The sequence below is a fragment of the Sminthopsis crassicaudata genome, chromosome 2 (genome assembly GCF_048593235.1).
Source record: "Sminthopsis crassicaudata isolate SCR6 chromosome 2, ASM4859323v1, whole genome shotgun sequence".
Lineage (NCBI taxonomy): Eukaryota > Metazoa > Chordata > Mammalia > Dasyuromorphia > Dasyuridae > Sminthopsis > Sminthopsis crassicaudata.
Genome location: NC_133618.1, coordinates 501,386,237 through 501,408,675, shown reverse-complemented (window position 1 = coordinate 501,408,675; position 22,439 = coordinate 501,386,237). Strand labels below are relative to the sequence as shown.

Below are 22,439 nucleotides of genomic sequence, written 5' to 3'. Positions count from 1 at the left end.
ACATAAGAACACTGGGTGGAGCAGGGCTAATGAAAATTTAGTTGGACTTTTTGAAAAACCTGTGAGAGTCCCAGTCTCTTAATGAAATTTGCTTAACAAAAGCTCCAGCCAGCATTACAATGGTTCAATTCTTCTTTTGAAATTTCACAGAACTTAAAGATCAGCTTCACTCAACTGGAGAAGAAAAAAAAAAAAGGGGGGGGGTCCAGAGAAGAAAGAATAGAGGGAAAACTTATAGCACCAGTCTTGTAAATCAAGGAGGATAATAATCACCAAAAAACTGCTATAGGGCAGTAACTGTCTCCAGTCCATATGCAAAGCAGATAAGATGATATTTAAACATTTCTTGAGACTTTCCCATATCCTATTCTCATGTAAAATTAAACAAAACAAAACAAAAAAAACAACAGATACCTTTCAGGGGACCGGGGCTGTATTTGTTCATTTGTAATATCCTCTTAACCTTTTTAACATTCCAATCTTTGCTTCTTCCTTCGTCCCAAGTCCCAACAGTCCCCCATACTCAGAGAGGGAATATCATTTCAGAATAAATCCCCAAGCAATTAGGTTTTCAAAAACATTTTGGGGGATAACATGTTGCATCCTCTAGCAAGGCAACCTAAATAAACCAATCCCTAAACCTTGCCTTTGTAATTGACAATAACACATCTATAGTCTGGTATGCTGAAAATAAAGGTCATTCACTATTTTATAAAACTTAGAACTAGTACTGTGTTACAAGTTTCCGTGAATATTTGCTAGAGTAGTACATTATACTAAGTAGTTTTAAATAAACAAAATAGCTACTTATCAAACAGGTATTAAAGTTTTGAATACTCTCAGGCTTTTCTTAAATAAGTGCTAGATTTGTATAAAGTTCCCATTTTTTCCCCTTACTCTCTACATAAAAGTGACAACATGACAGTTTTAAATATCCTTTAAGCTTTGTTTATAGGTAAAGTACAACCTCACTTCTTAGTACTGTTAACTACCACATTTCATTTAAGAGTCATGGAATTTTCTTTTCATTGACCCACAAAATGGGACAACAGTTTCATTTGTCAATTGGTTTTCAAGTTACTTTACTAAAACAAGAAAGACTACAAGGTCATCTTTCAAGGAAAGCTATGGTTCTGCAAGACTCATCAGCCCACCAAGTCCCTGCCAATACCATTTCCCTCCTGAGTCAAGATAATGTGATTGCAAGGTTTATGCACTAAACAGTGCATCTTAGAAGCTCAAAGCCCTACAGTCTTCAATCAGCTAATATCTCTTTGCTTTCAGAAAACAGTTGCATTTGCAACCCTAGCCCTAAGAATTCTTTGCTTAGACCTAGGGAGCATGCTAATAAGGCAAGGCAGTCAACACTATACTACACGGGGCCGGAAGGAGTTAATTTAAGTTCATCTTCCTTCAAAATGAGGTCACCCGCTTGGCACATGGTGGCTGTCTATAGACTGATTCAACAGCCTGCTCCATTGTTCCACCTGATGGGGGGCAGAAACGACCCACCAGTGGCCCCCCAGCTGGTCGTGAAATCGTAAAGCAATTAATCAAACCTGCTAAAAGGCTGGGCTGACAAGAGCCAGGCTGGCCACATTATCTGTCAATATTGCTGTGTTTATCATGGAAATCCAGCTAGGGGCCCAAAGAGGCTGCAGTTTGTTTTCAAGCACCAACTCCCAAACGGAGTGCCTGACATTTGTATGGGTGCCCTTCTTCAACCACATCCCAAACAGCTTTAAGGAGAATAAGATACCATACCTAGCCAACCTCTCAAAGAAAAAAATGAGGGGAAAAGGAAAAGATAATGAGAGAGGAATCATTCCATTTATTCACTTTAGTTCATCCAGTTGATTCAGAGTGGTTTGCAAGAGGACAAAGAACTTGGTGGTAATTCTAATGTACTAATCTTTTGCCAACTGTAAGAAACTCAAATGATAAAGACACAGAAGCTTCACTGATATCTAAAGGGGAAAAAAATCAAATATAATTTACAGCTCATCTTTAAAAGTCTTAAATTATCAAGATCAATGGATATCAATAAGATTTGGTCTCAAATCATCCAAATGGCAGGAGAGAAGAGGGGGATAGCAAACTTGTTATTGTCAATGAACCATACACACTAATATGGGATACAATGTCAGTCAGATATACAAAAGAGATTACAGTTTCTACTTTTTAAAAGTTTATAATCTAAGATAGTTAGACAGACCAGACAGTTTAAAAATAAATGTTAAGGAAAATATAATAATCATTCTGTAATTGCAAAGGAATAGTTAATAGAAGACTTATTTAGACTGGGCTTTGGGATATTTACCAGCCCCATTTATGTGGTGCTCTGATACCATGTTTCTGGTGGCTTGAGACAAAGCTCCCCTTTACCATCCTTACTTCCTGCCCCCCCCCCCCGAAATGCTGCTCTCTGAAAGGTGTTATAATGACAAATAACAAATTAAGATAAAATTAAGTTTATTTCTTTTCACATAAAGTATATCATTCAATCCTTTAGAGTAGATGTGTAAATCATAAGAAGTCAATTTTAAAGTTTGGTCCTCTTACATTGAATTATATGAATTCTGTCTTTAAACACTAATTTATTTGGATAAATAATAAAACCTTTTATCTATAAAACTCAACCCTCTATGTTTATTTCTTGCTACTAATGCATTTCAGAGCACCTGGCTCACATCAAGGAACAATATTCTTTGGACTTTTATTTAAATATCTATTGCCCCTTTCAACTTGTCTCCTCAATATACTATACATATTTCCCACAACACATGCTAAAGGATTAGGATAAAAAGATTCCAAGTTACACATTTGGATTTTAGTTGTTCTTTTAAAAAATGGCCACAAAGCAAGCCCATCCACTTTCATTTTTCTCGACAATAATCTATTAAGAAGTGCTGAAAAAAATTTAAAAAGCCAAAATACTATAAAAACAGTTAGAACAACAAGCAATATGGTCTAAAACAAAAAAGCATTAGTCAGAAATATGGAATTTTTAATCAGTCCTTGGTTATTTGTTGGCTTTTTTGGATCTTGGTTTCCTCACCTATCAAATGAAGATACTGAATTCTTCCCTCTAATCATCAAGGGTCTAAGAACAACTGAGGTTGCTGTAGCACTTTAAAGCACTTTATGAACACGATCTCCTTTGATCTTCACAACAATCCAGTGTGGCAGATGCTCTAAGTATTAGGTATTTGCCATTTTATAAGTAAGGAAATGGAAGATTTAAAAAACCTAACCTGCCAGCTATAGTTATACAGGTAATAAGTATTAGTGGCAGAATCTGAATTCAGGACTTCCTAGTCTCATGCTCTCTAAGGAGCTATGACATCACTCAGGAGAGGTCTTCATCTGAGAAAAATATATTACTTAATGATTCAAATTATTTGAAAATAACTTCAATACCACTTTCTTAATGTTTCAAACTAGCTCAATACAAACAGAACCTTGAGTGGTGCAAGAAAATGTGGAGCCACAAGACTTGATGCTGGGCTTGGCTGCCAACGTTGGCAAGGGTTCCTTCACAAAAATGTGAGTCCCTTAAGGGCAGGGCCCATTTCTCTTTTGCCTTTGTATCCCAGGGTCTAGCTTTTGGTAATGTGCCTAATAAATACCTATAGATTGATGAGTAAAACGAAAGGTCTAGATTAGACTTTAGGAGGCAAATGGAATTAATCAGGCAAACTCAGATTCTGGAGGTATAGGTGTGAAGTGGAAATTCAGCAGGGATTTATTACCTTTGCCTATAACAAGGCCGCATTTATCTGCTGGGACTGTGTAGGTCACCTCCTGCAGCCCTCCAGGTGCCCCAACACTCCAATCACTTCGGCCACGACCTCTTCCTCTGGATACAGAAATGCCTCCAAAACCATCCCGTTCCTGGGAGGAAAGCAAAAATTTAGTGACAATTCTCACTACAACCACCATCACAACAATTTTTAGTCACCTCCACTGAAAGTGAATTTAAATGATAGGCTAATAATCAGTGCCACACATCTAGGTTTGGAGCAGCAGGATACTTTCTCATGTTTCTGACTATTAAGTATTTCATAAAAATGGAATTAATTTAAAGCATTACCAGAAAAGGAACTGAGTAGATAAGTATGTTATATAAACACCATAAATATATCTAAATAAAATAAGTATTTGGATAAACTCCAAAGTTAAATGCTCAACTACCTTGTTCCTGTGTTTTAATTGCTGGACCCAATTTGTTGGAACTGAGAGCCTGGTTTTATCCAACCCAGAGGTTTCTTCCTGTGGCTAACACATGCTGTGATTATCAGAAGTCAGAAGCTAAAGAGCTATCGGCATTTGAAAGTGAAGCCTGAGTGACAGTTTATGGTTTCTAACCCTCCCCCAAGTAGGTTGGCGTACAGACAATGCTCCATGATTCAGAAGACCTTGCAATCTAACAAGCAGAAAGAATCAAAGGATTATTTTTTTTATCTGCAATGCCACTCCCAAGGGCCAGCACAAAGATGTGTTAAACAGTGACCAGTGAAGGCAAGTTCTGAAAGGGACAAGAGCTGTCCCCTTTACCCACAGCCTGATGCTGAAGAGAAGACTTCTCTGAAACACAGTTTCACACTGTTCAGTGATCACAGAACAGTGCGCAAAGGCAGGCATCTACAGAAGAAGATTTCTTTTAACATTCAGAGTGCACAAATCCCATTCCAATCACTGTCTGCTATGTCAAACGCTTTGGTCCTGCAGCATTTCAAAATGGTGACATTAAAACAAATGCAGTCAGCCTGAAGTTTTCTTTCCTTCAAGAGAGGGAGCCGCTTTACCAAATCAATTCAGAACAGTGTTTAAAAAAAAAAAAAAAAAAAGGTCCACTGTTGACAAAATCTTCTACTTGTGAGGATAAACCGTACACTTATCTAGAAAACTTCCAACTCAGCTAAGTTGATTTTGTTTTCATAGTCATTTTTGTGAGAAAGATACAAATAGCAAATAGGCAAGCTGATTATCAGTAATTTTTCTTGAAGGCAATCTTTTTATTCTTTCCTGACTCCCTAATCAATTAGGCATTCTATCCATCTGGATGGATAGAATACATCCTGGAGTCAGGAAGATTCACTTGAAATCTGGCCTCAGACACTTAGCTGTGTGGCCCTCAACAAGTCACTTGATCCTATTTGCCTCCATTTTCTCATCTGTAAAATGAGCTGGAGAAGGAAACGGCAAACTATTCTTTGCCAAGAAAACCCCAAATGGGGTCACTAAGAGTAAGACATGACTGAACAACAAACAAGAAGGCTCCTTAAATCTCACTCTTCACAAAAGATTTCCCAAAATTTTTTTCTCTTCTGACCATAATTTATAAGAAACCGAACCATTCTCCAATTGATAAATGGTCAAAGGATATGAACAGACAATTCTCAGAGGGAGAAATTGAAACTATATCCACTCACATGAAAGAGTGTTCCAAATCACTACTGATCAGAGAAATGCAAATTAAGACCACTCTGAGATACCACTACACACCTGTCAGATTGGTTAAGATGACAGGAACAAATAATGATAAATGTTGGAGGGGATGTGGGGAAATTGGGACACTAATACATTGCTGGTGGAGTTGCGAAAGAATCCAGCCATTCTGGAGAGCAATCTGGAATTATGCCCAAAAAGTTATCAAACTGTGCATACCCTTTGACCCAGCAGCGCTACTACTGGGATTATATCCCAAAGAAATACTAAAGAGCGGAAAGAGTCATATATGTGCCAAAATGTTTGTGGCAGCTCTTTTTGTTGTAGCTAGAAACTGGAAGATGAATGGATGTCCATCAGTTGGAGAATGGTTGGGTAAATTGTGGTATATGAAGGTTATGGAATATTATTGCTCGGTAAGAAATGACCAGCAGGAGGAATACAGAGAGGCCTGGAGAGACTTAAATCAACTGATGCTGAGTGAAATGAGCAGAACCAGAAGATCACTGTACACTTCAACAACAATACTGTATGAGGATGTATTCTGATGGAAGTGGAAATCTTCAACATAAAGAAGATCCAACTCATTTCCAGTTGATCAATGATGGACAGAGGTAGATACACCCAGAGAAGAAACACTGGGAAGTGAATGTAAATTGTTAGCACTAATATCTGTCTGCCCAGGTTGCATGTACCTTCGGATTCTAATGTTTATTGTGTAACAAGAAAATGATATTCACACACATGTATTGTACCTAGACTATATTGTAACACATGTAAAATGTATGGGATTGCCTGTCATCGGGGGGAGGGAATAGAGGGAGGGGGGGTAATTTGGAAAAATGAATACAAAAAAAAAAAAAAAAAAAAATTTTCTCTTCAAGCTTCCAACATTCCTTTCCCCACCCTTCTCAGCTGAGGACCTCACCTCTTTATTGAAGACTGAGCCATTCAAAATATAAAAGTCTTCTCAACTTAAAACTCCCTGACAGCCTTTTCTTACTCTTTTCCTCTTCTATTTCAAGTATCTGACAATGAGGTGGCCATTCTCCTTTCCAAGGCCAACACCTTTATACTGATCAATTCTATTTCATCTTGTCTTCTCTAGATTACAAATTTAATTTATTCTCTCCTTCCATTTCTCTATTTACTGATTCTCATGTTCAAGTTACTATACCTATTCTTAAAATCTTAAGTGGACCTAGCATCCCCTCAAATTATTCCACAGCTCCCCTTTCCCAGTCAAGTCCCTTGAAAAAGTTGTATTAACCACTGCCTTTCCTCTCACTCACTCAAATCTCAATCTTTTGCAAATTGGCTTCCAAACTCACTCATCTGAAATTGCCCTTTCTAAAGTTACCATGTTCTGGCTTAACTGACAAATCTGAAATTCTTTTCTCAATGTTTACTGTGTTTTATATCTCTGCCCTCTCTCTTCTCTGGATTATTTTAACACTATCCTTTCTCCTTATCCCTTCCTATGTTTTCAGTTTTCTTTGCTGGTTCATCACCTAGATATCTCATTATTTTAAGTTCTGTTTTTTTGGCTTCTATCAATTTAATTATCATCTTCATTCTTATGATTCCCAGATTTTCATATTCAGAACCAGTCTCTAAATCTGAGCTTCAATACTGTATCACCCATTGCCTATTAGACATTTCAAATAGGATATTCTGGAAACATTCCAAACTCAACATGTCCTCAAAAAAGAACTCATTATTTTCCCCTCCAAATTCATCTCACTTCTATACTTCCTAATTTCTGATAAAAGCACCACTATTTCCAGTCTTGTTTATAACCTTTGTCTCTCCACTTTCTTTCATCCCACAGAGCCAATAAGTTGCTAAATCTCACCATTTCTATTTCTATGATGTCTTATATCTGAAACTTTTCTTTCTAAGACTAACACCAACTTAGTTCAGGTCTTCATTATCTTTTGCCTAGATTATAACACTGGCTTCCTAATTGGTCTCTCTGCTTCAGCCCATCCATACTATAGAAAAAATACTTTTCCTGTAAGGATGAAGCCTACCTTAAATCAAGTCCAGTGGGTTCTTACTGCCTAGAGTTCCTACTGCTCTAGCCTAAGTTATAAACTGGCCTTAACCTATATTTTCACCCTCATTATACATTATTCCCTATCCAGAACTCTGTGCCTTTATTCTAGCCATTCCCTAACATCTGGAATGGACTCTCTTATTGACTCCAACTCAAAAAATCCTTAAACACCATATTCTATAGGAAGTCTTTATTTATCTCTTCAACTGTTAGTTTTCCCTCTTTCACATAGTTGTATTTGTTTTTATTCTCTTTGTAGTTATTCTGTATAAACTTATATGTCTCTGTTGTCCTGTTAAAATATAGACTCCTTACAAGTAGGGATTGTTTCACTCATTCATTCAACTTTAGCTCCAGTGAGTTTTTAACAAATACTTCAATCATTAACAAATGTTTTTCAAGTTTTTACCATGTGCCAAACCCTATGGTATAAGTTTTCATGCAGAAGGTGGTATCCAAGTTGTATACTGAAGGAAGAAAGGACTCCACCAGGCCAACAAAAGGAGAAAGTATATTCCATAAGGGAGTACATATAGGGAAGGGCCAGTGCCAAGATGGGAAGCCAAGAGAGGGAATGTAAAGAACCAGAGAAGGCCAATGTGGCTGGACTGATAAGTCTGATAGACTACGGCCCAATAAGGATGGGAATATAGATTAAGTTAAGGGGAGGTGAAATAGAGCTTTAGAAGCTCTAAAGTCTATAGAAAGCTTATATTTCACCTCAGAGACAACATGAAGCCCCTAGAGATGACTATTATAGAGAAATTCCATAACTGAACATCCATGTTTCATACTTCTCTCTTCTTTAATACTGACTTGGGCAATAAAACATGGAATACAGTCTATAAGAAGACCTTCTAGTCAACACATCCAATGCCTTCATTTAAAAAAATCCCATAAATTGAGGCCCAGAGAGAAGTGACATGGAAAGATAGTAGCACAGCCAGGACTATAACCCAACCTGCCTGACTTCAAGTCCAGTGCTTCCAATTCCCTTATTTTACAACTGAGAAAACTGAACCATAAAGAAGTGAAATGACTAGATATTATATCCATACTAACTCCCCCCTAAAGAAAATTATTTGATATCACAAGACCCAAAGATTCAGTCTACTCATTCATACAAGCTGTCCCTCATGTCTAGAATGTTCTCTTCCCTCTTAGAATCCTTATATTCCCCTTTAATTATCAGTTCCGACACCATGTTTTCCGTGAAGCCTAATCCAATTCTCCCTAGTTTTAATGCTATTTTCCTCTTCAAATTACCTTATATTTTGTATACTCATTTAATGTAGGGTAAGTTTTTTTGTTTTTTTGCCTGTGTTCTCAGTTCATAATGCCTTAAATCAGGCCCTTAATAAATATCTGTTAAACTGTATCAATGATTCACATTTGTAGAGTATTTTGAGATTTACAAAACAAGTACTTTCTTTGACTACTCAATTTAAACTATGTTTAAAATGATAAAATCCTTGAGAGCTGGAAAAGTTATGAAGTTTCCAAAATCAAAGATTATATTGTTATAGCATTAAGTATATTAGGTTTTAATTGTTTAGAAATTGATATACTATATACATGGTACAGTTTTTCTCAACCATTCTAGATAACCAAGAATTGACTACATAAAAGGAAAAAAAAAAAAATTTGCATGAAAAAGGGAAATAAGGGGGCTATCGAAAAGGTAGAAGTGAAGACCTAAGTTAAAAATAAATTCATTTCATACAATGCAGTATTTTTAAATGAAGCTTCTAAAATGCAGTTTAGCTCAGTGATAGAAATGTTGATCATTTTCCACTTGTGTTGTTAAAATGGTTGATCCCAGAGACTAGAACCCACCTGTGCTGTAATAATAAGGTCACTGATGACATGCGCTGCATGTTGACACCTTTCTGGAAGTCCCATGACCTGTGCAACTCTTTCAGGACTAATCCCATCATCTGTGGAACAAGAAGTAGAGAGACTAAATTAAAAAATTCCAACTCCAAGAGAGGCAAAAAATGATCCGATATGCAAACATTTATACTAAAACTATCAAGGATGGATATTTTTGCCATGAGTTCACGGCTGTATATATATGCCGTGAACTCATGGCAAAAATATCCATCCTTTATAGTTTTAGTATAAATGTTTGTATATATATATATATATATATACATATATATATATATATGTTATTTCCTCTCAATAAACATAAGTTCATTGCAAGTAAGGATTGCTTCCATTTTTTTTTTTTTTTTTTTGGTATTCCCAGAGCCTAGAATAGTGGCTACCACACAGTAGGTTCTTTAAAAATACCTGATTAATTAGCCAATTTGTAGACAGGCAAAGCCCTAGGCATTTATTTCTATAAGTCGTTTTTGGTGTAATCAAGTATAAACAAGTTCTTGCAACAAAGAAAAAAATCCCTAATCAATATTTTACATGACGACAATGCAGATCACAAAAAAGATAAAAAAAAAACATCTTAATCAGTCAAAAGATGCATATAGGGAAGGAAGACACATTCTTTTTTGCCAGATATCTGGCAACCAGAGATAAATGATACAATAACTAACCTGGTTTAAACTGAATCCTTACACCAGCATCATTCTGAATTTTTTTGATCATTTCCCCATTTCTTCCTATTACTATACCAACGGCAAACCTAGGCACAGATACCTTAGAGAAGGAACAGAAACAAAATCTCAACATAGATAGGAGAAAAACATAAGCATGAACTGCAGATGCAGAAGCCATGAAATATACTTGGGGGATGATTTGATTTTTACATTATTATTTTATAGCCATAGCCCAAAGACTATTTTACTCTATCATATTAGTGAAATAGTTTTAACAGGTTCTTTGGAACTTGAATACTTAATCTGTAGCACTCAAAAAGAATTGCCTGCCTAGATTTCCTGTTACATCTCAGAAATTAGGGAAAGGTGTTTATGCACAGAAACATACCACCTACTTACATTCATAAACAAGAGATGTGAATAGCACTATTCACTGAAAATGATGAAAAATAACTACTCGGAATGATTTGACTGTTACTATGCCCACTAGGAGACCCTCTTCATTCCTTTTGCCATGATAACAAACAATTACAATTTCTAATTCAAGTGTACCTCTATACTGCCCCCTCCCATTCGGGAGCTGAAATCACTGCGCACGCCTCGGAAGTCAGCTTGATCCTTTTCTCGGATAATCTCTAGTACCATTTCCCTTGCTTGCTGCATAAACATAAAAACAAGAAGTGCATTAAAAAAGAGGGACATATGGCAGAAATAGCTGTTCAAAGTCTGACAGCTTTTCCAAACTATTGTTCAATAGTTTGTAAAAAAACTTGGGGTAAGGAGTTTGGGGGAGAGGGGAGAAAGAAGCAGATACTCATCAGACTTGAGAATGAATGAATCATTTCTTCTATTGTCCAAAGCTATGTTTCAACTGATTTGAATTTTAAAAAATCTACTTGGTTTAATTTTTGGTTACTAATCTTTCCAAGAAAATGTTTCTGCCACTATTTTCAGTTTTTGAATGTTTTTCTGAAATATTTTATTTCGGGAAGACTCATATGCAATGGAAAACATTACTGTGGAGCTAAGCATAACACAGCAAGAACAGCGAATATGGCAAAAACAAAACTTCAGAAAGTTTTTAAAAATCCTGTAATGAGGACAAATGCTTAGTTTTTTTTTTTTTTTTTTTTAAATCATCCTGCTACATTTCAATTACTATTTGGAAAGCCAAAGAGGATTGACTGCAGCTAGTATAAATTCTATGTAAAACTGATTATTACATGGATTTAGTTATATTAATAGTTAAATTTTGTTTCCCCATAATACATAGATGAAAGAAATACAATTAAAATACAATTTACCTTACAATTTGGATTTGTTTCCCAATATCTGGGTTTTAAGAGAGTCACCCTATATGACAATGATCATTCCCTGAGATAGCTGAGGGCTCAAACTTTCCATTAAAAAAAAAAAAGCTTATGGACACTGAATGTAAATCAACACATGCTATGCTTGCTTTTTTTTGTTCCCCCCCCTTGTGGTTTTCCCCTTTTGTTCTGATTTTGCTTTCCCAACATGATTTATAAAGAAATGTGTATTTAAACAAATTAATGTACATGTATAAACTGGGGGTGGGAAGACCAGTGATAACTCTAACTATTAATTGATCTCAGGCTATTTTTCCTACAATAATTATGATAAAAGGATCACACATGGAGAGGAAGAGTTAATGAAATGAATTCTCTATGTTTCTTAAGAGGACTGGTGTAAGGCCCAAAGCCAGAGCACAGAAGTATCCGTCAGGCCCTAGGGTACTGTTGAGCAATGAGAAATGTTGCTTATCTCGTCTTTTCAATCATATCTGGAAACTATACTTAGGGGTTTCATAGCAGAGATACTGAATAGTTTACCATTTCATTTTCCAGATCATTTTACAAAAGATAAAACTGAGGCAAACAGGATTAAGTGACTTGCCCAGAGTTACATGCCTAGGAGTGTCTGAGGATGTATTTGAACTCAGGTTTTCTTGACTCTAAGCCTAGCATTCTACCAATTGCACCACCTAGCTGTGCTTGATATGAATTCTCATATCTTAAACAAGCTTAAAAAAGCACTAAATACCATCAAGTTTGATCTTTCAGCACCCCATAATTTTAACACAGATAGATAACACATATACCTCAGTAGAATATGTATTATTTTTTTAAAGGAGCAAAACAATGATTATGTGTAATGAAAAAGTGAGCCTTAAAAATGAAACTTTACTGCTCTTTTGTTTGTAAGATGGTTTATGAATCTGACAATTGAAATGACAGGCTCAAGACCCTACCAGAGCTTAAGGAAGAAAAACAGTTTACTCAGAATTACTCCACCTTATCTTGCAACCATTATTATAGTTACTAGTCTTGATGAAAAACTACTAGTTTCATAAATCTGTGTTTATCTGTGTAGTAGGATCACAAAATAAACAAATTTATTGAGGGACTGGTTGCTTCTATAGGATTGTGGCAATGCTTCAAAGAAAAAGAGTTGTATAGTGAGCAATTGGTGTATCGAGATTAATTAATAAAATTAGAACCTTTGTTCTAAAAAAAACTTGCACTGGTGGGCAGAAGTAATATAGTTAACCTCTTAGGAGCAAGAGTTCCTCTAACTTAATGCTACTGCTTTGTTTTCTGTGAAGCTTAGTCAACTTTCCTTATTCTAATGCCAAAAGATTATGAGAAACACTTTGGAAACCAAATTAAAAATTTTTATTGACTTTTAGATCAGACTCATTTTACTATTCTGTAATTAAAACTCGGCTTTGCCATTCTGACATTATATCACCTTACTGTCTAAAACTAGTTGTTCAACAGTAAAGTATTACATTGCTGAGGTCAAGGCCATATCCTCAATACCTACACAGACTAGTTGGCTTTGCTCTGGTTTACGGCCAAAGCATTCACAACTATAGCCCTAAACAAGTGCCTTGCAAATATCTGCCCACTGATTATAAGGTACCTGGATAGGGGAACATAGAATAAATCCATTTCAAACAGCGGAAAAGTGAATAAAAGCCTGCATCTTGCTGCCACAGGGTTAGCAGTATTTTTGTCTTATAACATTCAGAACATTATTTGTTAAAATTCTTTCCACAACTAATCTCTCAAACCCAATGAGAGAACAGCCCAACTGGATAAAATGAATACCTATTTTCAGAGACAACTTAGTGTTATAAAAGCAGTAATTCTAACTCATATTTTATCTTTTCACATATAAAACATTTATAAAATAGCGAATATAAATAAAATTCAAGAGTAATAGCAATTAAGTTGTATATACCACTGTATAATAACCTCCAAAAAAAGGTTATCCAGTTAAGTTTACCTGTACTTTGAATGGGTCTCCAGTAATACGAAGGGGTTTGTCTGCTCCAGTAGGCAAAGGACCATCTTGGATCATTATCATTTTCACACCTGTTCGCTCCTAGGAAGAACACATAGCATGGGAAAATGATCTTTAATAGAGCAAAAAAAGCCACTTTGGGGTCAATAATAATAACGGCATAGATTTATATAGCACTATAAGGCTTACAAAATACTTTCCTTTCTATTTTTCTGACTGGTATGTCATGCCAATATTTAACTCCCATTTTACAGATGAAGATCGTAAGGATGCTGAGAGATTGACTTGTCCAAAGTGAATGTTAGAGCTGAAGACTGAATCTGGGTCTTCTGATTCTAAATCAAGTGTTCTTTTCACTATACAATTATGCCTCCCCTGAATAATTAACATGTGGAATTAGCATTGACTTTACCACTCAAGCAACATTTAGATTTTTGGTAATCAATTATGATCCAGTATTTCTATTTTTAAGACAGCTTTCAAGTATAAAACATCTAAGACAATGGGATAAGCCAAACTATATCTAAAAACCTTTCTTCCTTTGAAGAATGGTATATATGAACACAATTAATCTGTGTTATCTGGTGAACATCAACACATTAAGACAATACTAACAAAGTTTAACTCTCCAAATGGATGTATTAAAAAATGCATATGAAACACTGCCAGTACATATGAACTCCAATTTTTATCTGGTAGAAGGTTTTGTATTCTAAACATTAAGATGTGTGGAAAAACAAATTATTTGGAATCCAGTGAATTCCAGCCACTATGATTCAGATATTCTTGAAAAAGCCTACCACATAGGGATGAACAGGAAATAACACTCCCAGATCTCAAACTATATTATAAAGTACCAGTCATCAAAACCACCTGGTGGTGATTTAAAAAAAAAAATTTAAAAAAAAATAGAGAGGTAGATCAATGGAACAGATTAGATAAGGGAGAATCAAAACATCAGAATTCAATCTCTTAAGTGTTCAATAAACCCTAAAACATAAACTACCTAGGAAAGAATCTTCTATTTAATAAATAAAAACTATTGGGGAAAATTGAAAGCAGTACTGCAGAAATTAGGCTTAGGCCAACATCTTAAAAATTGTCCAATATAATCTAAAATATATGTGAATTTAATATTAAAAAACACACTATAAAAAATTAGAAGAGAAACATATCATTATATCTCTTGTAACTATGGTTAGGAGATGTATCTTTTTCCCCTCTCCCCCCCAAGGCAATTGGGGTTAAATGAGTTGCCCAGAGTCACACAGATAGGAAATATTAAATATCTGAGGCTGGATTTGAACACAAGTCCCCCTGACTTCAAGGCTGACACTCTAACCATTGCATCATCTAGCTGCCCCTAGGAGATGTATTCTTAATCAAAAAAGAGATATAGGAAATTGCAAAAGTTAAACAATTGTGATTATATGAAACTGAAAAGGTTTAGAACAGACAAAATTAATGCAAATAAAATAAAGGTAGTGATTGAACAGGGGAAAAAATATCTGAATCAAAATTTTCTCAAAAAGATTTGATATCCAAGACATATAAATAATTAAACATACATTGGAGACCAACAGATAAGTGGTAAAAGGATATGAACATTCAAAAAAAAAAAAAAGAAAAAAAAAAAAAGAAAAGAAAAACACAAAAACCAACCCCCTCAAAAAAAACAAAACACTGCAAACTACTGACTACATGAAAGAATATTTTGAATCAGAGAAATATAAATCAAAACAAGTGAGGTTTCACTTTATTCCCTGAAAAATGGCAAATATGACAAAAGATGGGAATAGTCTGTGTTGGAGGAATTGTTGGAAGACAAATTTGGTTGGTTACTGGAGGAATTTTGAATTGGTACAACTATTTTGGAATGAAAATGAAGTGACTAGAATATCCATACCCTTTGACTCAGAGCTTTCATTACTGAACTTACATTAAATTACAACCCAAGGAGACCATGGATAAGAGAAGTCTTTATATACGTTCATAGCAGCACTTTTTGAGATAGTAAAAAAATTGGAAAGTAGATGCATATCAACTAAGGAATGGCTAAACATAAGGTGGTATATGTTGACTATATTGGAATATTACTGGGTTGTAAGAAATGATGGGTGTGATAAAAACAGAGAAGCATGGAAAGTGTGTCATGAACTGATACACAATGAAATAAACAGAGCCAAGAAATCAATATCTACAAGGATTACAACAATATAAATGGGAAGAACACATACACAAATCAAAAGTGAGTGTTGTGAAATGATAAAGAATATGCATGTTTCAAAAGAGATATTCTCTAATCCACAGGTTCTGCATAATGTACATATTTTTTAGACTTTTTCAGTACACTGACTAGTGGTATTTTTTTCCTCTTTTTTTTTGTCTTGTAAAAAAATACTATTTGTTATGATGGATGAAAGAGGAAAAATACTGGGGAAATGATACTATAAAAACACCCAAAGAACATCAACAAAACTTTTTAAAAAGAAAAAAATAATACTTATTATGAGAGTAGAAATGTAGAAAATGGCTTTAGAGAAAACATTTCTTATGAAGTTTCTGGATCTATTAACATCACAAACCTGTAATTGCTTTATTGTTTCTCCTCCTTTGCCAATGACTAGTCCCACTTTAGATGCAGGAATGAGAATCTCCTGGATTGTGTTATTCCCATCTACATCATTATGAAATCCGGGTCCATTCCGACAGCGATCAACAATTTGTCCCAATAGTCGCTTGGCTTGTCTTTGAGGGAAGATGAAAAGAGAATTATCATTAAGCAAAATAGTCTGTGTAGCAGAAAGAAAGAAAGAAATAGAACAGAGGTAAGAAAAGAGAGCCAGAGCAAGAAATATTTAAAAAAAAAAAAAAAAAAAAAAAAAGAGAGAGAGAGAGAGAGAGAGAGAGAAAGAGAGAGAGAGAGAAAGAGGGAGAGAGAGAAGGAGAGGGAGGAAGGGGGAGAGAGAGAGAGAGAGAGAGAGAGAGAGAGAGAGAGAGAGAGAGAGAGAGAGAGAGAGAGAAGGAGGGAGGAAGAAAAGAGTTAAGGTTATTAGTATGATTCATTCATAAATTTCAAATTCTTCTTTAATTCATTTAACTACTTTGACTTTGCTGGGATTGGGAACCACCAATTTGTTTTTTGTGGTGAAAAGCAGTGTCTGTCTCTCTCCACATCTCTTCTTTTTCGGTAACTTAGAGTTACTTAACTTCCTAGCTAAGAGAATTCAACTATCTTCCTACTTGTTATAAATATGTGTTACTACTACAAAATAAGAATCTGGAGAAAAGTCCAGTTAGAGCATTAAGAACAAATTTTTAAAGTTCAGGTTTCCTTCTTTTAATTTCTGATTGTGAGCAGTTATCTGATCTAAACTTTTAGTGCTGAGAATCTGCTTGTTGACTCCCCTCCTCACATGTTCCTGAAATATAGCTTCTTTTTAATATTTTGCTTCAGTTCTGAACTACCATTGCTGTATGAAAAATGCCTTGCTCCCAGAAAACCATATTGTTTGCCCTATAATGTATACTCACGACAGTGACACTTATTCTGGGTCACTGCTTGCAATGTTGTAAAATAAATTTAAACTTTTCTATGAATCTGTGAGCAATGGCAATAATGAAACAAGTCTGCCTACTGAGAAACATAATCTGGAACCCACCTTTGTCCCCAAACCAAATATAACTGTAGACTGAGAGAGATACAGATGTGCGCACATACACACAGAAGAGAGAAAAGACATAAAGGACACAGAGAAGGAAAAGAAAAATAGAGACACAGAAGATTGAAATGGGAAACAAAGATAAGAGAGAAAGAGGAGAGGAAAAAGAAAAAAAGAGAGAGATTCCCCCAAATTAGCACAACTCTTTCCACAATGATCTTCAGTTCCATTGAAAACTGGTGTCTGCGAAATTTAGTTACTTGTAACAGGAATGGAAAACAGTTCTTTTCTTAAAACTACCAAAAGTCCTTACTCTTGTTACTTCCCCCAATTCCAGACTACCCAGATGGTCCTTTGAATGAAAGAGATATCAGAGATCCAAATACATTTGGATCAAAAAGAGGCAACAGGATTGACCTTAAGGTATGAATATCATGATGCTATGCAATGTCACCTTTCAAAAACAACCTTTTCAGGAAGAAGTACCATACTAATACCAGAAAGATAAGATTTAATTTGAGCATCCCAATAGGAATTTTTTAGAATGGAAAACTTGAAACTGTGTCGTGCATACCCTGAAAACCTAGTTCATAAAGGAAGTATCATGATAGCTATAAGAAATTCAGCACAGGCTTCATGACACTCTAAATATGTGGTAGCAGAGAAATGCCCATAGTATGGCAACCCCAAATTTTATATACATCAGCACTTGCTGGTTGTGGTTTAGTAACACAGCATCAATTAACAGTGTTTAGTAACAGTTCTGCCCTTCCATTTCTCCCCTCTTTAGGGAAGGGGGAAGAAAAGTAAAAGGAAAAAGTAAACAAAATTAACTTACTCAATACTTTCTGGGGTTCCGGTAAGTACACAGGGCCTCTCTGGAATCCCAGAACTCTCTACAAGAAGAATCAAGAAGATAAGGTATATTGGTGGGCGCCTGACAACTAAACATCTTTAGTACTGTGTATAGATTCAGTTTCTATACTCGGTTATCTAAGGCAGCCTCAAAAATCCCAGTTTCTTGGTAAAAAGATTCTCAATTTTCATATATAGCTGGGATATAAATTTGGCAGTCTTTTAACAAAGAAAATCTAGAGTACCTAGCAAATATTATATGAGTCAGCACTAGTTATTATTCTTCATTCCTCTTCTCTCATATTGTGATATACGGATGTCACTTAATTAGCATGGTTAAGTATAAAGACCATTGTCTTTGGAGGGGACTGGATTATGAATCTTGCTTTTGATGCTTACTATCTATATAATTGGCAAATAACTTAACTTCCCAGGGCTTCAAAGGCCTCTGAGAGTACTTTCAGATTTAGTTTTTTGATCCTGTGATTATTTTTATTCCTCAATTTTCTCATGTATACTAGGGATAATGACTATTTGTTTGCAAAGTGCTTTGAGACCCCTGATGAAAAGCCCAATGAATTGCACAGCAGTTGTCACCAATGTTAATTACATAATTATCTAACAAATCATTAATACAAGGGACTATCTTTGGGATACTATATGATAAATATTTAGCCTTTTGACAACCAATATATTAGGTATATTTTATTTTGTCTCATTAAGTTATCAAGTATACTGATATGTTTACATGTACTTTGATTGCATATATAGCACAATTAAATCCAAGTTTTCTTCCAGAATAATGAAAAGCACATTCTATACAAGAACATTATTTTTAATCTAAGATTTTAGGAACAAATTAATTTAAAATATTATAATAATTTTATTTCATTAACAAACATTCCTCTATTCAAATGTCCATCCCTGCTGTCCTTCATCCACTATATTAATCAGATATAAAATCAAATTATATTATGTAGAAAAATGTTTTCTTTTAGGAGGATCTGTCTCTCTTTCTATCCCCCCCCCCCCCCCCCCCCGGCAATTAGCTAATGAATAAAATAAAAAGAAAGGTACAAAGACCTGCATGGCTCTTAGGGAACTTAAGATATAGTAGGAATATAAGCAAGCATACAAATAATTATGATAGAAGTCAGAATGTGATAAACCTCAAAAAAGAGGTACAAATAAGGAATATGTGGCATACTGCTAGGAACCTATTCACAGCAAAAAGGAGGTATTCCTGAAATTGATGTGGGCCAATATGGATGAAACCAGAACACTAGCCATAAGAATAATGAAAATTTGTGGTCCAGAGTGGTGATCTTCAGAGTTCAATAGCTAAGGAGTGACCCTTGGGAATTCACCACTAACCCAAAGGACCATACGATTACCTTATGCCTTGTAGAGTCAGGCAATATACTTTCAAAGAAATCCTGAAAAGCTACAGTTGCACATGAAAATGACATAGGTCTATTTTGCATTACCAGTCCAGAAATAAAGCCCAATGAAATTTACCCCCACTAAATCCCCTTCTTCCATTCTACTTGCAAGACAATTAAAAATATTGCTTTTGTTTTCTGTTTGGGAGTAAATCTATCTCCTGGAGTTTCAAGAAAAGGCTTTGATCAAGTACCCATAAATTCTAAGCAATAAGTTAAGATGATAAATGAACATTGACTTTAAAACATGCACACGTAGGGTCATAAGAAAGAGAAGCTCTTACCTGGTGCAATCTGAATCTTGCAACCAGATTCTGCTTGAATTCGTGAAATCTGCTCACCACCCCGTCCAATAACTGAAAAAAAATTGAACAGGGTCAGAATTTACCACCCATTCCTGACTTTTCCCCAGTAACGGCTGGCTACTTACTTTTTTAAAGTTTCCACTGGGGTTCTTAAGTAAACGGGGATGGGAGTGGACTCAATTACTATCCCTTTACCACACTTAACTTTCTGGGAGTATATTAATTTAATAGAAAAAATATAATACAAATTACACTATCTTGGAACATTGACTTAAGCCACTTTAGGCATAATTTCTAACCTTATTTGATTTTGATTCTAATGGTCCCTGTGGTCATTGTCCTAAGCATGAAGTAAGGAATTTAAGTTACCAAATTTAGGTTAGTTTCAGAAGAGGTAACATGTCTCTTTAAAAAGTAAATATTTAGTTCTGAATAAGATAACTAAATGGATTAGGTAATTGGACAATCCAGATACTTACTGAACCCAACCATTTTATCAGGCACTTTGAATTCTTCCGTTATTACTGCCCTAAAAATGAGTAAGATTTCAAAGTCAATATAATAAATAATTTTACAACTCTCATTCTTAATACCCTCCTAACATGACAATATCGTAAGCCTAGAATTTTAAACACATTATTACATTAGTTTTGACAATGAACCTAAAATCGTATTAAGTCACTCAGATGAAACATGTTGTTTCTTACCACTTAAATGAAAAAAGTACTCAGTCAGTTGCTATTCTTACCATCATAAGTGAATAATCTAACAATTTGTTAATTACAAAGTTTCTCTTAATTGCTAGTTTTTTCTTCATATTTAATCTGAACATTTCGAATTGCTGCCTAATTCTTACATATTTTATTTTATCCACTTTGACTAATAATAGATTACTTAATAACGTTCTTTTCTACACTGGGTGACCTTTGCACTTCTCCTCTGGCATTTCTTTCTTCAGATCCAACAAATACCATTCTACTTTTCTATGTATGTCTTTTTTTCAAACTTTGCACTACTCTTTGGCTTCCTTCCAATTTATCTCTGTCTTTTAAAATACATGGCCCTAAACTGAACATAGTTTTCCAAGGTCTAACTGAGTTGAAAGCTGAAAAGAAAGGAATAATTACTTCACTCATTTTTTCAAGCACTCCTGTTAAAAAGCACCCAATCTAGTTTTGGATTTTTTCCCCCTGTTCTTTCTTTGGAAGACAAGTACTACATTGACTTATTCAAATTAACCAACAGGAATACTACCTAACTTCCCATATACCTTATTATGGACAATGTCCAATTTGTGCAACACCATAAAAAGCAATTAAATCTCAACATTTACCTTAGAGGGAAGTTAAATGTAGTTATAGGATCCTCCATCCCTGCTCCACTCCCCCCTTCCCCCCTCCAGCAACAAAAGCCTGCCATTTTTTAAACACCTCACACTCAGCTGGATTTTTAACCACCAAGGAAAGAGTTGAATAAAGTACATGTTTTTGTGAGAAGTGCTATGGTTAGAAGAGATGCAGTAGTTAAAAGTTCTTCCCATTATATAACTGTTATAAAACCACAGGGAGAGATTTTTCTATTGTAATGTGCATCCTTAGGGTGCGTAGATCCACAAATAATTTCTGATATTTACAAATATTATCTGAAAATAAGTAATTCTGGGACTCTCAATTATTTCTGACATATTGATGCCAAGACTGAATTTCATAAACACATTTAAAAATAGGCAAGATAATGCTAGCTACAAAAATGTATTCCCAGTAAAGTCAGATGGCTACAGCAAAATCAACAGTTTATGTGATACAAGTCAATTTGCTGTAGGTACATAGGAAAACAAACAAACAAACAAACAAACAAACAAACCCACAAAGTTAAATCAACCTAAAAATTCACAAGCCTTCTCTAGTATTCTTCTTGAATACTTTTGGCTCTGGACATCTTTGTAGAATAAAAGTACAAAATCACATTAGAAATAATGTGTCCATGTGTTGGAATAAATTGGTCAGAAATGGTTTTAAATATTTTTTCAACCAGTATAGTTCTGGCTGATAAAAATACTATAGAGAAGTTGGTCTTTTTCAATCCAAACAAAAATCTTAATTGTTAGTGGTTTCTTCAATTAAATATTTTTAAGCATAGCTAGAATGAAACTTTCTTGAGTCAGTAGTAGTTAATAATTTCAAAGGCCCTTCTTTTGTTGTTGTTCTTCAGAGTTTCAGTCATACCCGATTCTTTATGATCCTATCTGGGGTTTCTTGGCAAAGATATTGGAGTTGTTTGCCATTTCCTTCTTCAGCTTATTTTACAGAGGAGGAAACTGAGGTAAAGAGGTTAAGTGACTTGCCCAGTTTGTGTCTATGGCCAGATCAGAACTCAGGAAATCATGAGTCTTCCAGACTTCAGGCCCAGTAATGTCCCCTTCCATCTTAATTGTTTTGGGGAGACATGCAGAAAACATTTTTTATTAATGACATTTCAGCAAAAAACAATTAAGTGACTATTTACATAAAGTCACTTGGTGTCTCTATACCAGCAAAATATGGGTTTCGAGCTTTCCAATGCCATGTAATAACCACTGAATTTGCCTGTCTACTATGAGTATCATCTTGTACTACCTTACTCCAAGAGTACTTTTCTTGGTAAAAAGGTTACAGATTTCTAAAGCATTGGAAAAATTTAATTATTTCTTTTTTTATTCAATGTAAATCAGGAGAAAGAAAACCTGATATTCTGATAGCCCAATAGTTTTGTATAATGCTATTTAAGTTTTTAACACT

At 35.0% G+C, this 22,439-nt stretch overlaps 1 protein-coding gene across 5 annotated transcripts in view; it reads right to left on the bottom strand.

Moving 5' to 3' along the window:
* FUBP3 (far upstream element binding protein 3) overlaps positions 1–22,439 on the bottom strand; it is a 76,593-nt gene that overhangs the window by 10,308 nt on the left and 43,846 nt on the right. For all 5 annotated transcript variants that reach the window (XM_074293879.1, XM_074293880.1, XM_074293881.1 and 2 more), the window contains 9 exons: positions 20,142–20,191; positions 19,642–19,713; positions 17,899–17,956; positions 15,984–16,146; positions 13,381–13,479; positions 10,621–10,725; positions 10,066–10,168; positions 9,347–9,447; positions 3,753–3,894 (listed from right to left, as the gene is read on the bottom strand). In XM_074293879.1, the coding sequence (XP_074149980.1) occupies positions 3,753–3,894; positions 9,347–9,447; positions 10,066–10,168; positions 10,621–10,725; positions 13,381–13,479; positions 15,984–16,146; positions 17,899–17,956; positions 19,642–19,713; positions 20,142–20,191 (893 nt within the window). The remainder of the gene's footprint in view (positions 1–3,752; positions 3,895–9,346; positions 9,448–10,065; positions 10,169–10,620; positions 10,726–13,380; positions 13,480–15,983; positions 16,147–17,898; positions 17,957–19,641; positions 19,714–20,141; positions 20,192–22,439) is intronic.